General features: G+C 35.5%; 1 protein-coding gene across 2 annotated transcripts in view; it reads right to left on the reverse strand.

Annotated features, from left to right (window-relative positions):
• The window catches only part of Vwde (von Willebrand factor D and EGF domains), a 62,884-nt gene that overhangs the window by 7,693 nt on the left and 38,747 nt on the right, over positions 1-16,444 (reverse strand). For both annotated transcript variants that reach the window (XM_031380762.1, XM_031380763.1), the window contains 10 exons: positions 15,722-15,836; positions 13,279-13,529; positions 12,067-12,286; positions 10,045-10,182; positions 7,641-8,204; positions 5,287-5,382; positions 5,109-5,204; positions 3,821-3,916; positions 3,150-3,245; positions 1,785-1,880 (listed from right to left, as the gene is read on the reverse strand). In XM_031380762.1, coding sequence (XP_031236622.1) covers positions 1,785-1,880; positions 3,150-3,245; positions 3,821-3,916; positions 5,109-5,204; positions 5,287-5,382; positions 7,641-8,204; positions 10,045-10,182; positions 12,067-12,286; positions 13,279-13,529; positions 15,722-15,836 — 1,768 coding nt within the window. The remainder of the gene's footprint in view (positions 1-1,784; positions 1,881-3,149; positions 3,246-3,820; positions 3,917-5,108; positions 5,205-5,286; positions 5,383-7,640; positions 8,205-10,044; positions 10,183-12,066; positions 12,287-13,278; positions 13,530-15,721; positions 15,837-16,444) is intronic.

Here is a 16,444-nt window from a genome sequence, read left to right on the forward strand (position 1 = left end):
TACTAAGTGGTAACTCAGAATTATAGATGGGAGGTAGATTCTAGCAGCACTGACGCTAGGCAGTCAGTCATCCAGGTATTGTGCTGCTTAAGGCATATTAAAATATAAAGACTGTGTGTGTGTGTGTGTGTGTGTGTGTGTGTGTGTGTGTGTGTCTTTCATTCAGGAATATCAACCATTGAGGCGGGTAGCATCCCCACCGCTGAAATTTATTAACTAAGAATTAATTCAACAAATAGATAGTTTGTATTGCTTTAGGTTGAACCTCTGCAGGTACATACTGAGTCTGTGTGTGTGTGTGTGTGTGTGTGTGTGTGTGTGTGTGTGCGCGTGCGCGCGCGCGCGTGTGCATGTGTGATGCAGATCAGAGAAGATAATCTTCAGGAAACACCTCTCTCTTCCCCTGTATAGATTTTGCAGACTGAACTCTGCTTTGAGGTTTGATAGCAAGCATCTGTACCTAGTGAACCATCTCATTGGCCCTACAGATAAATTTGTTTTTCTAAATATGTATCTAATATAATTTGTTAATCGTGGGAAAGAAAATTACAAGATGTGTAATATATCTGTGGTGGTTTGAATAAGAGTGGCTTCCATAGGTTGCTATATTTGAATGCTTACTCACCAAGGAATGGGACTCTGATAGGTTAGAAGAACTAGAAGGTGTGGCCATGTTGGAGGAAGTGTGTCACTGGGGGTGGGGGGGCAGGTGAGCTTTCATCTTCTAAAGTCTATGCCAGGCATAGTCAGTCTCTCCCTCTCTCTCTCTCCCTCTCTCTCTCTCTCTGCCCCTCTCTCTCCCTCTCTCTTTCTCTGTCTCTCTCCCTCTCTCTCTATCTCTCTCTCCCTGTCTCTCTTTATCTCTCTCTCCCTCTCTCTCTCTCTCCCTCTCTCTTTCTCCTCTCTATCTCCTATTTCTCTTTGTCTTTCTCTCTCTCTGACTCTATCCCTGACCCCCATTCCAGTTCTCACCACTTTAATGTTTTGCCCTCTTCTCCTGGCTCCCTGCCCCTTTGACTCTTAGCTACACTCTCCAGATCCTATTTTGGACTTAACATGCTCCCTACTGCTTCATTGACTAGCCTTGCTCTCCACTTTCCACTCCTCCTCACCCTCCTGGCTCTGCCTAAATGGTGCCACCAAGTCCCTATGCCTCTTCTCTACTGAGTCCAATTCCCAGCAACAACATGGTGGCTCACAACCATCTATAATGGGGTCGGATGACCTCTTCTAGTTTGACAGCAATAGCATACTCATATACATAAAGTAAATAAATAAATCTTAAGTAAACAATAAAAATAAATAAGACAAAGAAAAGAAAAAGGAAGAAATAAGTCATTTTAATTAGAGTTATACATCGATGCATTTCACAAATGTTTAATGAATCTAAAATCAAGAGGGGCCACAGGAAAACATTAGACATTAGATAAAATATGTATCAAAAATTATTGGATCGAAAACAATGGAAGCACTACCATTACTTATAAACTGTACTAGAAGGATGTACATTTGCTTCATATCTTGGCTTGACAAAACTTCACAGACCATGCCCTGGTTGTTAACTTAACAGATGTTGAATTATTGACAATTCTGATACATCTGTACTAGCTGGTTTACATGGCCATATCTACATAATAATAAGAAACAAACAGAAAGGGAACACAGTCACCCTTTTTCCATCTAAAACTTGGCACGTGTTTTTGAAGAGCTCACTTTCCCATTTTGTATTCCTAGTTTTCCACTTTTCCACTTGCCTTTTATACTTATGCACAAGGAATGCTTACCATTCTGGCACTGTGTTCCAAAGAATCCACCAGGGCAAAGGCACGTGTTTGGCTTATAACAGGAACCACCATTGAGGCAAATGGGATCACATATTGCTAATGAACAACAGGAGAGAAAGAGGACTCAAGCACTGTTATTTTAAGAATGAATGTGGCACAGATGGATGGAAGGAAGTGTGATGGTATGTACCTTTCAACTACAAGTAAAAGGAGCCAATAATATTCTAGACTTTACCAAATGAAAGGAAGCAAAGTAACATTGTCATTGCTTGTAAGTATGTTTATTTGGTGTGCTAACATTGTTAGCAATAAAACTAAGACTGAAGAGTGAGCATGATTAAAATTTAGAATGCTTTGGTAATGACTGTAGGCTAAGAAAGGCTGTTTGACTGAACAGCACCGGTGTTGGCTATGCACACATCTTTATCCCTTTGCAAATAAAACATGGTCACTTCACTCAAGCCCTTCCATGCTCAGAAGGCTGATGCTTGGTCACAAATGATTTGCTTTGAAAGCACTTCTAATTCTACTTTCAGCTTAGATTTTATCCAGTCTCCAAGGCATGCAGACACAGTTTTCTTCCAAACTCCATTTTCTGGTATTAATGTTTTCACTTGTAATATATAGTTTACCTATATTTCTTATCATAAGCCAACTTGCTTCACAGTTGTATTTTAAAAAATATACTTGTACCTCTTGTCTCTTTCAATAATGATGTGAGACTTGATGTAAGGGCAAGATCGGCTTGATCTTGTTTTCCTCTGCTATAGGCTTCATGTATAGCCAGCACATTATAAAAGTCATTAGATTGGGATTACAGATGAAATTATTGTTAGAGTTTAAAGTGGATATTGAACTTGTAATAAATAAGGGAAACATTGTTCCTTCTAAGCATAGGAGGATAGATATTATGTGGGACAGTAAGTTAGATTAGAATGACCAACTGCAGACCTCTGCTAAGGAAGCACACCTGATACTGATTAATAAATGGATTTATGTAATGGCTGTCCATGACATCTAGAATTGAACAGATGTTAAGTAAAGTAGGATGTCTATGTCCTGGATTGAAAAGGAAAAAGAAACTAAAATGGGGAAATTGCAACAAACACAAGTGTTCTGTGTTTTTTGCATATAACACATACCATAGAAACACAACAGCAAGAAGGTACTGATTAGGTAACATAATGCGTAAGGTTCAAGATAACGCGAAATGTGAGGATGAAAGGTAAAAATTTTAAAAATGTGTTATACATAACTACCTCATATCATTACTGTCAGCTCAGTTTTGTTTCTTAGATGTAACTCTTTGGGGCATATGAAGTTTCTTTTTGTTGATACCTTTATTGTACATAATTCTGATTTTACCTGTACTACAGGTGGGTCCATACCAGCCAGACTTGCACTCACAAATATCTGGTGCAACACATTCACCTCCATTTTCACAATGCCTGTTACAGACCACTAAGGTCACAGAACAAAGATAAAAGAAAGACAAATTCAGCTTGTAACTGTCAAATACTAGTAATTGAATTTGACCATAGAGAAAGGTCAGGATAATTCATTCATAAGAACTCAGGCTCTTATGTTCAGCTATTTTCTTGATGATAGAGATGGAGAAATTAGAAAATTATTAGCACCAAACAAGAATTAGTTATTTAGGAAAATTATTAGTAACTAGTGTACATAATCAGATATAAATTAAATAAAATAAACTTATAAACAAATTAATAAATCTGATTTCCACTTATTTCAAAGAAAGTGACGTTGCTATTCATAGAACAGCTCTTCATTTTCTCGTGAGACACAAATTCATTGTGTGTAATTCAGACAACTCCTCAGTTCATGACTGTCACCTCTCAGCCTCCCAAATATTACAGCAACACCCATGTAAGCATCTTGACCTCCATTCTAGGAACCCTTGGCTCCCTTAATGCATCAATGTTGCTTAAGGATTAGTTTGTTTTATTTATCACGAAAGCCATCAACTTACCAAAGAAGATGTTTATTACAGCAGATTGTAAGAGAGTTTTACTTACGTGTTTCACACCTTGGTCCTACAAAGCCATAAGTACAAGTGCAGAGATTGCCAGACAAGCAGGTGCCCCCATGTTGACAAGGAGGGCTACAATGTTCTGCAGACACAGATAGTATTAAGTCAGGTTTCAGTAATCAGTATACATGCATGTGTAAAACTTGCCTGCAGTAAAGCTCCATTATAAGAACAATTCAGGCTAAACTCAGTTCCCGTTACTGTGTAGTTACCCTTCAGTGGAATCCACTATGTGAATTTGCAGGTCTGAAGCTTAGTAATCAGCACCATGTTTTGGTTTATACATGAAAATTAAAAAAAAAAACACAATGCTGGTGTATGAATGGTTTATGAAGACTGTTTAATTGAATAAAAATACTTGACTTTCAGCTTCTAAAATGTGAACTTGGACTTATGAATTCCTCTTCAAAAACAGGTTTATATATTCCATAGTTACTCTCATTTGGTATTAGTTTTGAAGACTTCTACTAGTTCTAAAATTATTTTGTTACTTTGTAGTTTTCTTTGTCATTAATGAATTTAACAGGGTTCTAAGATCATTCACGATTATATGTATCACCTACTAGAATTCAGTCCCAAAAACTGTTTTAAAAATAGCAAATTAATTTTTAAAAAGCACCTACTTTTATCAGTTGTATTCTGTAGATTCCCGACTTAATAATTAATCCTAAACCATGCAGGGTACATATGACTACAGATATATATTTAGGGTCATCTTTTAGGTTTCTTCTTATTACCTTATAGCCTTGAGTTTTACATTTAATATACTAAGTCATTTAAATAATTAATTTTCACCAAATACCTAAATCTCAAAAAGCAAATATTTTGGAAGAGAAACAATTATTCTTTGGATCTACGATTTCTTAAGTATGGGTGTTCAAAAGTCTAAAGTTAGGGGCTGGAGAGATGGCTCAATGGTTAAGAGATACTGGCTGCTTTCCAGATAACCTGTATCCATCCATGGCAGCTCACAACCTTCTGTAAATATAGTCCCAAGGTATGTGACATTCTGTTCTGGAGACATTGTATACACATGGTGTCCAGACATACATCCAGACAAAACACCTGTACAGTTAATATTTTTTTCAAATTAAAAACAAAAATTCCCCTAAAAAGAATTAGTATGAATATTTTTTAAACTGTGAGCTTTTATCCTAGCACAGATGAGTACTCATTAACAAAAACACAGCAAGACAATTATCCTTTAAAAAATATTTCCAAGGAAATAACACTGTACTTAGTTCCATATTTGAGACTGTAATTGGAATTCTCACCTTCATCGCAGGTTGCTCCACCATGCCCTGGAGGACATTCACAGATGTTAGGCTTAATGCATTTTCCATGCTTTTTGCAAACAGGGTAACAGATGGCTACATAAAAATAAAGCCCACGGCTTAGAAATATTGGTTATCAAATAAAATTATTATACAAACTAGTGAATCATGTACCTACCAGTTTGGCAGTTGGAACCAGTATAACCTGGTTTACATTTGCATATATTTGGAGCAACACATTCTCTGTTTCTTCCACAGGAGGATCTACAAAATGCTACAAAAACAAGGAACAAAGTCAGAAATGTAGCATGTGTGTGTGTGTATGTGTGTGTGTGTGTGTGTGTGTGTGTATTTTGTCTATCGATATGAACATTCTCTCTCTCTCTCTCTCTCTCTCTCTCTCTCTCTCTCTCTCTCTCCAAAAACGGTTTGTAGCCTTGACTGTCCTGAAACTTGCTCTACAGATTAGGCTGGTCTCAAACTTAAAGAGATCCACCTCCCTCCCAAATGCTGGCATTAAAGGTGTGTACCACAACAACCAAGCCAAAATTTCTTTTCCTTTATCTTTTTTCTTTTTTTGGTTTGTTTTACAAATTTTTTATTTTGTAGCTGTTTTGGCAAAATGCTACACAGCCCAAAAGAGGTCATACAATCTCCTGGAACTGGGGTTATAATGATTGTAAGTCACCATGTTCAGTACTGAACTCCAACCCCCTAATCTGAAGTTTTCTAATGTGAACATTTTAATGATCTATTAAATGCACAGCTACTACATTTACACATAATTATTTTCTTTATACTGGCTTCATGATTAGAATGACTGAATAAAATAATTACTAGACTAAGAAAGAAAAACATTATGTGGCAATTATTCCAATAACCATAGCTTGCAGTAGAGGAAGCAGCCAGACATTCACTTGTGTTACAGAGTTCAGTGAAGTTTCAGATGGACCACAACTAAATATTGATGGATAGACAATGATGCTCAACCAAAAAGCAAGGTTCCAGGAGTCAAAAGCTAATGAGATTAGATTCCCTTGAGCATCTTGAGTACTTGACATATTTCATTGGGTCTTTAACACTTCTCATGTAACCACCATAAATGAGATGGCTTTGCTCTATTTGTTAACCATAAAAGATGCAGTTACTCTTAACAAAGCAATAATAGAAGCAATAGCAAAACACCTAAGAAAAAGATTCTTCATTGCCAAAGCCAAAATTTGTATTTGTATTAAACAAAAGCAATGACTATACAAAGCAAACATATAAGCAATGCTTGTAAAATTGAGTGTCAAAAGTATTGGAGGCAATACAGGAAATCCTAGTTTATGAAAATAAGCAAGTATGTCAGAATTAGTAATTTGAAGTGTTACATGCCAGCTGTGGACTGACAAGAATCTGAGCCACAACACTGATCAGGTTTGTGCTGTAGCATTTTCTCTGTCCAATCACAATAGGGCAGTGACAGGCCTGTGACTGGACAGGAATAGAGAGTTGGAGTTAGAGTTGGAGGAAGAAAAAGGTCAGGAGCAAGAGAGGAGAAGGGTCAGGAGCAGGAGGAGAGAGGTCATGATGGAGACAGACAATAAAGATGAGTCTGACCCCACGAGGTTATGCAAACAAGCAAAGGTTTTTTACAAAATAGATTATTGGGTCCTTATTATTAATATTGTCCTTATTATTTGGTTCAGAAATTATTGTATTGGCATCTTGTAAGTTGTGAATTTATTATTATATAAATTGGATTGGTTATTAAGGCATTGAAAGCCACATTTTACTTACTGGGACTTAGGCACTTTTTAGATAAATGATTGTGGGGGTATGTAAAAAGTTGCATATGAGCAAGATGTTTTTAAAAGCTGGGAGAGTGAGCAAGATGTTTTTAACAGCTGGGAGAGAATAATAAGAGCCCATCAGGACATGGTCGGGAGGGGGAGGAAGCAAGTTTGCAGGGTGGATTCATCTTTTAAATTCCTACAACAGGTTTATATTCAGAACTGTGTCTCATCTTTTTAGCTGCTTGATACTAGATAACTAGACTCACAAAGACCTGCCCTGTCACATGTACAAACGGAAAAATAGCAATCAAAATGGGAGGTTATAGATTGTATGATGGCTAAACCAGGATGTTACTATAGAGCTTAGAATAGGAGGCAAAGACAGGCAGATTTCTGAGTTCGAGGCCAGCCTGGTCTACAGAGTGAGTTCCAGGACAGCCAGGGCTATACAGAGAAACCCTGTCTCAAAAAAACAAAAAACAAAACAACAAAAAAAAAAAACCAAAAAAAGAACTTAGAAATTTAGAATAGAGCAAGTACAACTGTATGATTAATACTTATATAGTAATGATATTTTTAATAGTAATTAATAATAACAGTAATTTTTAAAAGCAATTCAGAAAACCCACTTTTTCCAAAATGTTTTAAAGTAAGCAGAGTGAGTAGAAATCATCAAAGAACTACACCTTCTTAGTTACACGTAAACTTAAGTGAGTTAGTTTACATTACGCATGGTGAACAATTCTCACAGTACCTCTGCAAGTGATACCATCTCCGTAATACCCAGAGGGGCAGCGTCCACACCTGGAGTGACCACCTGTGCTTGGCACACAGGAAACACCCTGGAAACAAGATGATTCTGTGCAGGTTGATATTTTGGTTGATCCAAATTTTTCTGGCAAAATAGTGATTGCAGCTTTAGTAGTCAATGATATAAACTCTTGCCCAGAGAAATTTTGGAAAGGTTTGCTAATTGGAGCATTGTGCCCTTCTGTCTCTGTTGGAATAGTGCTCTGGACAGGATCTACCTGGCCAAAAGAACTGTTAGGTTTGATGCTTAAAGAACTATCATTGTGTGCTGGAATTTCAAGCTCATCAACAGTAAGATCTGAACTGAGAACATGATCCACATACTCATAAGCTGGTGTCTGATGAGAAACATCTTTCTTCGTATTATCCATTTGAGTTATAACTGATTTTATTGACAAGTGAGATGTGCTCCTTGAGTTTAAGAAGTCATTGAAAGTTGTTGCAGGACTCTGAGTGAAGCTTGGGCTTGCCAGTGAAGGCTCCATGGATGGTGGTTGAAAGCTCAAGTCTAAAGAGCAAAGAAATAAATAGAAATGTTCATCAGAATGTTTATCAATGTTCTACCCTACCCACATTTGATGCCAAGTTATCCATTCATTTATGTGTGGTTTATAGCATTTATAACTAAGAACCATATAGTAATAAAAAGTCATCATAGTGTTCCAGCCTTCAAGGAATGTGCAACATACTTGGATACATGAGGTAATACAGAAAGGCAACAGGTTTGAAAGCTATGGAATATCCACTGATAAGCTTCCCTGAAATTCACATTGCTCATTCTGTTAAATTTAGCTAAGCAGTCAGGAGGTTAGCAAGGGAAAAACGTATTTCAAGTTATCTCATATAACCCTCAGGTTATCTTTCTAAAAGTAAAAATAACTGAGGTATAACTTGTTAGTCTTAGGGAAGACATTTGGAAAGTATTCTGTATTAGACTTGACCCAAGATCCGGTCTTATTGGGGACATTGTCATCTATTGGCTTAATATCAGCTTTATGTTTTTGGCAGTTTTACCATCCTCTTCTTCAATAACACTTTTGTGAGACCTCATGAGAACCACAGTTTTGTAGTAAAGTCATTTAAAATCTCTGTTTCAACTCTAAATCAGTAGGTCAAACACATCAGAGTTCAACTAATGCAAACAAAGTCTGATGAGTCATAATGTGGGATTCATGAGTCTCTTGGACTTAACTACTAGAAATTAGATCAAAGTTAAGTTTTTTTCCCAGAAATCCTCAGATTTAGAATGAACTGTATGCCTGAAAATTCATCTGTAAAAGTGTGAATCCTAAACATGGCTGTGTTTGGAGAGAGGGCCTTTGTAAAAGGGATTCTGGTTGCACAAGGTGAAAAAGTACATCTCTGCTCTAAGCAGATAGTTGTCCTAAGAAGAGGAAGGGGTACCTGGTAAGTACACATAGAAGGAAGGGCCTTAGTGTAGACAACAGTGTAAACACCATTGTCTGATGGTCAAGAAGAAATATTCCTGAAGACAACTAAACTACACCTTTGCTCTTGAATTTCCACAATTCAGAATTAGGAAGAAATTATTTTTCCAATGTTTTTCTGTAATATGAGATTTAAGATTGTAGAGATGATGAAAGAAAAGAAAATACTTAGTGGTGCATTATACAATTCTTATCTTTCCACAAAAATGAACTAGGGGTAATTACTTTAATCTTATGGAAAACAAGGAGGAGGTTTTACAGGCCTCCTTACTTGTAACCTTGACATATACACTTACCATCATATAAAGATTGGGTGATTGATGAATATCTCATAAAAAGGGGATCTTTATTCACTTAACAATAACATATATATAGTTCTTTAATGCTGTCTTCTGGAACTCACTTTTAAAATATTGAGTTTCTTGTGTCCCCCATCCTCTACAAATTCTGTCTCCTTGGATAACAACCGTAAAAGTTCATCTGTAACTCAGTCCTCTCTCTTGACCTTCATAGTCTTCTCAGTCCCCACCCCTTCCCTTCCCTCAATTCATGCCTCTTTTAAGTCCTCCATTATGCTTTCTGGTAGGAATGATTTTGTGCCCTTCATTCAAAATACACATACACATACACACACACACACACACACACACACTAAACAAACAAACAAAAAAAAAGTAACCATCTTTTTGGCACCATGGAGCTATTCATCACATCTCTTGCTAACACATACTAATTAAATGTGAGGACATATGAGATGCACTTTGGTATCCTGTGCATCCAGTTCTAGATGTAACATGATGTATATATACTGAAGAAACATATAAGTGGAAGAAAATGCTATTGAGTGACCTGAAGTAGATAAATGCAGCATAAAACAAAGCAGCGAGCAAGGGCTATTACCATGGCACATGTTCCCATCCCCATGAAAGCCTTCTGGACATGGACCACAATGATAGGAACCAAAGACATTGATGCACTCCACACCTGGGAAACAAGGCCAAGATTCACACTCGTCTACATCCTTCTCACAGTTCTTGCCTATAGGAAAGAGACCAATAGTTTAAATTATTGAATGTCTAACATCCCATTGTTTGGTTACTTATACTTTCCTGGTATTAGCTATGTAGCTTAGGTTAAACAAAAATGTGTCATACTGCTGCTTCTTGAGTTCTGGGGTGGCAAGCATGTACCTGCCTGGCAGGTTCTCCTGCTCCTTTATTTAATACTTCCACACCTCTACTGAGGAAATACATTTACTATTTATTTAAAAACTACTATATGATCAAATTTAAATCATTTAGACTTCTTTTAATAATAAGCTCAACTCTTCAGACATGTAAATTTATTTTTTTCTATAAATATAATAAGTAGTCTCATCACCAGGAGGATGTGATAGGAAGACTTTGAGTTGGTCAGAATAAGTAATACAACAAGGTATGTCTTGAAACACAAATAGATTAATATGTGAGGGAAGAATTACAGTATATGATATATAATTAAATAATATAATTATAAATTGATACTTTTCTTTAAAAACTTGAATTTTTTGAATGATTGTTTAGAATGTTTTTCACTAATGTTAAGAAAATACTGGACTCTGAAAATTTTAATTTTACATGTTAAAAAATTCAAAATTTTCCCAATAAGATACTGTGATGTACTTAGCATCTTATTTGAATGAATAAATTCATATTATGAATAGAAAGGGGTCCTTGTTATATATACATTTTTGAGGAAGTTAATATTTGAATAATTTTAAATATAGTCCATAACACAAAACCAATGAGATATATGTCTTTCATATGCCTAAGTGATAATTTTAAAATAACAAAAAGGTTAAATACAAGTAAATTTTCTGCTTTGCTCATCTATGTTAAAACTGACTTATTTTAGAAAAGTCAGCTCAATGACTGTATGTTAATCTAATATTACATTTCTATACCCAAAAAATTATTCATACATGACTTTCAAGTCTTTGATGAATTAGGCTTATTATTATCATATGCTTATTTATGGAGTCAGACATCTCAGGACAAGTAATGAATTTGTGACTATGCTTGCATTTTGTTTTTTTCCAACTGTGATTAAACCCATGATGTCTCTAAGTTAGTAAATTATTAATAAAGCACTTCTTATATAATAACATTTTTATTCTCATGAAACATTTTTATTATTCTACATTATATTTCTTTTAAAGATACTTTAAGTAAATGTTTCTATTTGTTTTTTTAAAAAAATAAAAGATAAAAAGATAAAACAAACACCATCACATGGAAGTTGGTCAATGTAAACCTACAGAAGTAAATGAACCCCAAGTAAAGGTACGAGATTCAGAGACACATTCATTCATACATTTAGGATTCCCATAAAAATACTACACTGAAAGCTAAAATATATGCCCAAAGGACCTGGTGCAGACCCGTGTAGGCTCTGAACTTCATGATTTAGCTTTTGTAAGTTCATACAAGCTTTCCTTAGTTAATTTAGAGAGTCTTGTTCTCTTGGTGTTCTCTATCTTTTCTGGTTCCCATGCTCCTTTCACCTCCTCTTCCATGGGGTTCCTTGATCTATATTTCAATATCAATACACTTAAATGTACTTTTACTTGCCAAAAAGATTTAGGAATGCCTATAAACATGCAACTGAGTTTCCTTGGTTGCTGTCGGAATCATAAAATAGACAAAATTGCAAGAATATATAAAAGCAAAAGTGCAGAAGTATTTGAAAGTAATTCATAATTAAAAATTATCAGAGGATATATGCAGTGTTTATGTCTAGGTTACTTTTTGCCAGACTTTAAAAAATATGCTTTAAAATCTTAAGAACATAGATTTGCATAGTTTCCCCAAAAAAATACTCCAAGGAAATTTTCTGTCTAATTCATTCACATTCTCATTTCGTTCATAAGGAACCCAGACTGACCTGTGAGCTCAGGAGGACAGTCACAGGAGTACCTGTGCAAGCCTTTAATGCATCTTCCAAGGCCACAAGGGTTTGACTGGCACTCACTGGCTTCAGCCTCACAAAGATTGCCATAAAAACCAGGCAAGCAGTCACAAAGGTAGGCTCCACTTCCTGGAGGAAATTTCCTATCAGACACACATAATCCACCATTCAAGCAGTCACAAGACTTCACAGTCACCTATAAAAGGAAAGTATTGAATGTGATATTTTGAATAAAATTACGTTTAGTTACCACTCCATGAAATCAGGATAGGTCTGAGGGCTTATGGACATGGATAAACAAGTCATGTTTCTCTGCAAAATTCTTGTTTAAAAAAATTACACCTCCTTTCAAGAGTGAAGCTAAAATATAGGTGATACATAAAATACTTTTAGAAATGTTCCTAACAGAACAATTTCTTTGTTTTCTAATTTTTAAAATACATTCAATAATAATTCAAAGTGGCCTTGAACTTATATTCCACCTTTGTCATCTTCCCAAGGACACATATTTTATGTAAGTAACACCATACCCCATGGATAGAATCATCAGTTTTTAAGTGCAAACAGAATTCTAGGAAACAAAATCCGTAATGTGGAAGGCAGTCAGCCACCATGTTATCTCCATTTAAGAGCTGACAATATCTTCAATTGCTAGGCTAATACAGTTAAACCCAGTAATCTTTCATCACATGTGTCTGTGTGAAAATATACAGGCAAAACTTCAAGCATGCATGCACATCACAAGGAGTTTATAAGAATTTAAGCCTTGTGGCAGACATGCTACATATATCAGTAAAGGAAAAATTGTCAATGAGTTCTTCCGTGTTTTCTTTCTGTATTTGTGGTTTCTAATTCAGCATCCAAGACTTTTTCATTGGAAGGAAAAAGATGTAGTTATCAGTTTTATTTTAGTCAGGATTTGCTTGGGAGTGGAAATGAGTGAGATACTCATTCTTGTTTGCAAGTACAGAGCATGATGTTGGGCCCTAAATTTAGACCCATGCTTTAGGACTTATTAAATGTGTCTTTAAGGTGCTATGCTGTTACAAGTAACATTTAATACAAACATGCAACGTTTAATGTCACCATTGCCCTTTGACATTATGACTATGTTTTGGGCTAGGATTTAAAATAAAGTGGCTCTATTTGTAAAAGTTCCAGTGACATTTATGTAATTGTAACTATGACCTCCACTGTGACTGTAGATTCACCCTCACAGCCATCCTTAAGACGGACAGTGAATGTCTGAGGAGTCCGTGACTCTGTTTTCCATCTAAGAAGTCCTTCAGAGGAAACACCTGCTCCATCAGGACCAGAATCCAGTGTAAAATGTATCTCAGAGCCTTCTGGATCCCAGGCCATGAACTGGTATTCAAAGTCTTCACCATAAAATGCCTGTAATTTGTCTTGCAGTGTTTGAATCACAGGGGGCTGGTTATCTGTAACAGAGAAAGAATTTAATCTTGTACCTGGATAGAAAATGAAAGAATTCAGATAGTTCCCACAGGGACAAACATCTAATAAGGACTTAAATTCTGCTTAAAGTTCTATGAGCTGCTATTTTTTTTCTTTTCATAAACGCATTCCATTCTGTGTAAATGTAAAGTGAGTGGTAGGTTCAGAGTCAGTTTTTCGAGCCTAGTCTAAAATACTTTGGATACTGCATAACACATGTAGACAGTTTTACACTCTGCAGGTTAGAGGCATTCCTCTTTTGTCTTAACTTTGTGTTGACCATTCCACTGCTTGGGCATCCTGAGTATCTTGGACCCTGTTACTCTATCTGTGTGGATTCTCTCAGCCTCACTTTCCCCCTCTGCACCTCCCACTACTTTCTATGATTATACTCCTCATCCAAATCCTAATGCTTCTTCCACTCTGCCTACTTCTCCATTTATAACAATTGGGAGTGAACAGTCAGACCAAGCTCCTATTCCTCCGAGCTCTTTCCTGTGTCCAGGCTCACATAACCTCTACTGAAGCTGTGTCAGGAACAAGAAAATGTTCTCTTTATACTGAGAAAGCATTCTAAAATATACATTATACTGTCTTATATTGTAACATATGTACTTTTCTCACTTGCTAGCTAAACATAATTAAGAGATACAACTATACTATGGCATTGGACTATAAGTGCATTATATGTACACATGATGCACTGTACTAAGAGACCCCAGGTCCAGATACTAATATGTCCCTGTATAATTTTGAAAGCTGCCTCATTATTGACCTTATTTCCCTCATCCTTTACATGAGACCTATTTTAAGGCTACTTATACCACTAAACATGATAGATACTCACAAATCAGTCATACCATAGCCATTAAAAGAAAGACTCACCGGCAACACACACCTTTAATCCTAGCCCTCAGGTAGCAGAGGCAGGCAGATCTCTGAGTTAGAGCCTGGTCTACAGAGTGAGTTCTGTGACAGCTAGAGCTACACAGAGGAACCCTGTCTCAAACAAACAAACAAGAAAGGCTCCAACTAGGAAGGTAGTCTCCATTTTCTTTGTCACTCTTGCTATTTTCCCTCAAATGTTCACTGGTTTTGGCTAATATTCTATAAATCTTGTTGCTATGCAATGAATAAAAAGAAGTTATCTAACAAAGTAATGGAATTTACATAAATAATGGCATGTAAATATAAAGTATTAGTTATAGATAAGGTTATATAGGCTCTGAGAGTCATGTCTTGCTGCATCTTACTATCCCATGTAGCTAATAATACCTAATCACACACAAAGAAAGAACTCAGATATATACATGAAATTACCATAGGCTTGGGAAAGTGAAGATGTTATGACATGTGACCACTATTTGTGGTACCTTTTGGACAGACGAGTGGATCCTTAATTTATTTGTACTCATATTTATCAAATCACAGAAGAGAGGTATTGAAAAGCACTTTATAGAGTACTGAGTCTATCTTAAGTATCAAATGATAGATCCATGTCCATTGGAGCTGAAATAGCTGAATTTTTGCCATAAAACTGAACAAAGTAAAGTTAAATATAGAAAATTGTGTGTATCTGAATTAAGAATTCCCACTTCATTCTTCTATGAACTATTCAAATATTCATTATTAAGTATTAAAATATATATCTTATAACCTATTACTGTATGGTGATATAAATTATATATAGTTTACAGTAAAGTTAGATATAGAAAATTGTATGTATCTGAAGAATTCCCATTTCATTCTTCTATGAACTATTCAAATATTCATTATTAAATATTAAAATACATATCTTATAACCTATTACTGTATAGTGATATAAATTATATATAGTTTACTATATCACTTAATATTAGAGTAAGTTCTAAGATATACATCATTAATTAGTTTTATCATTGTATCACCATGGAGGGTATAGTCACAAATTAAGAGAGCTATGAAACCACTTGATATAAACACATATGACACCTATTATTAGCCAAAGTCTCATTATTTGGTGTTCAAGACCACATATAAAAACATACTCCTGTCTTTTGACTTTTTTAAAGCAAATAAATTTATGATGTAATGAGACATTGTTCATCAGTCTCAAATACATTAGTATCAGTTATAGCTTAAAATCACTCTAAGACTTTTGTATAAGAAATAATTGAATTAACAAAAAAGAACTTACCATCTAAAACTGACCAAGTAGAATTTGAAGTTTGAGGTCTACAGATCAAACAAGAGCTGGTAGGATGTTTATCCCCATCAGTGTAGCAGAGATCATCAATAATACAAATATTATTCTAGTGGAATTTGAAAAAATATCAATAAGATATCCTATGCTTAATATATAGAAGCTAGAAACAGAAAGACAGCAGCATATATATTTGGATTTAGAGATAGTTTTCATAAACTCAAACAAATTATTCATAGCATTAAAAACAATAAAAATGATTAATTTGGAAGAATAAGAAAATACAGGAAAGCCATGAAATACTATAGCATAGCTTATGAATAACAGAAAACACAACCCCAATGTTTTCTCTGTCAGCTTTCCTGTAAATGCTTTATTAATAAAAAAGGCATTTTCTGTACAATTGAAAGAGTGATATCAATTTATAGCTAACTTGTTTCCCTTTGTAGCCTGTTCTGTTCTTTAAATTCTACCTCCAGTCTAGATCCATGGCATAATCACTTAACCTCATAACATATAGTTACAAGGCATCCCTGAGAGCAATGCTGCCATGTGGAGAAAGCAGTGGAGTGCAACTATCTCTTGGCTTCTTCAAAAGATTCACACTTGTTTACCATTTCTGCTCATTCTATAACAACTCCTTTGCTAGCACTTAGAGTGCTCTATGAAATAAAACAAGTAGCCTGAGAGGACGAGATAGCTTTGAAAGTATTTTTA

This window comes from Mastomys coucha, unplaced genomic scaffold, assembly GCF_008632895.1.
Source record: "Mastomys coucha isolate ucsf_1 unplaced genomic scaffold, UCSF_Mcou_1 pScaffold20, whole genome shotgun sequence".
Lineage (NCBI taxonomy): Eukaryota > Metazoa > Chordata > Mammalia > Rodentia > Muridae > Mastomys > Mastomys coucha.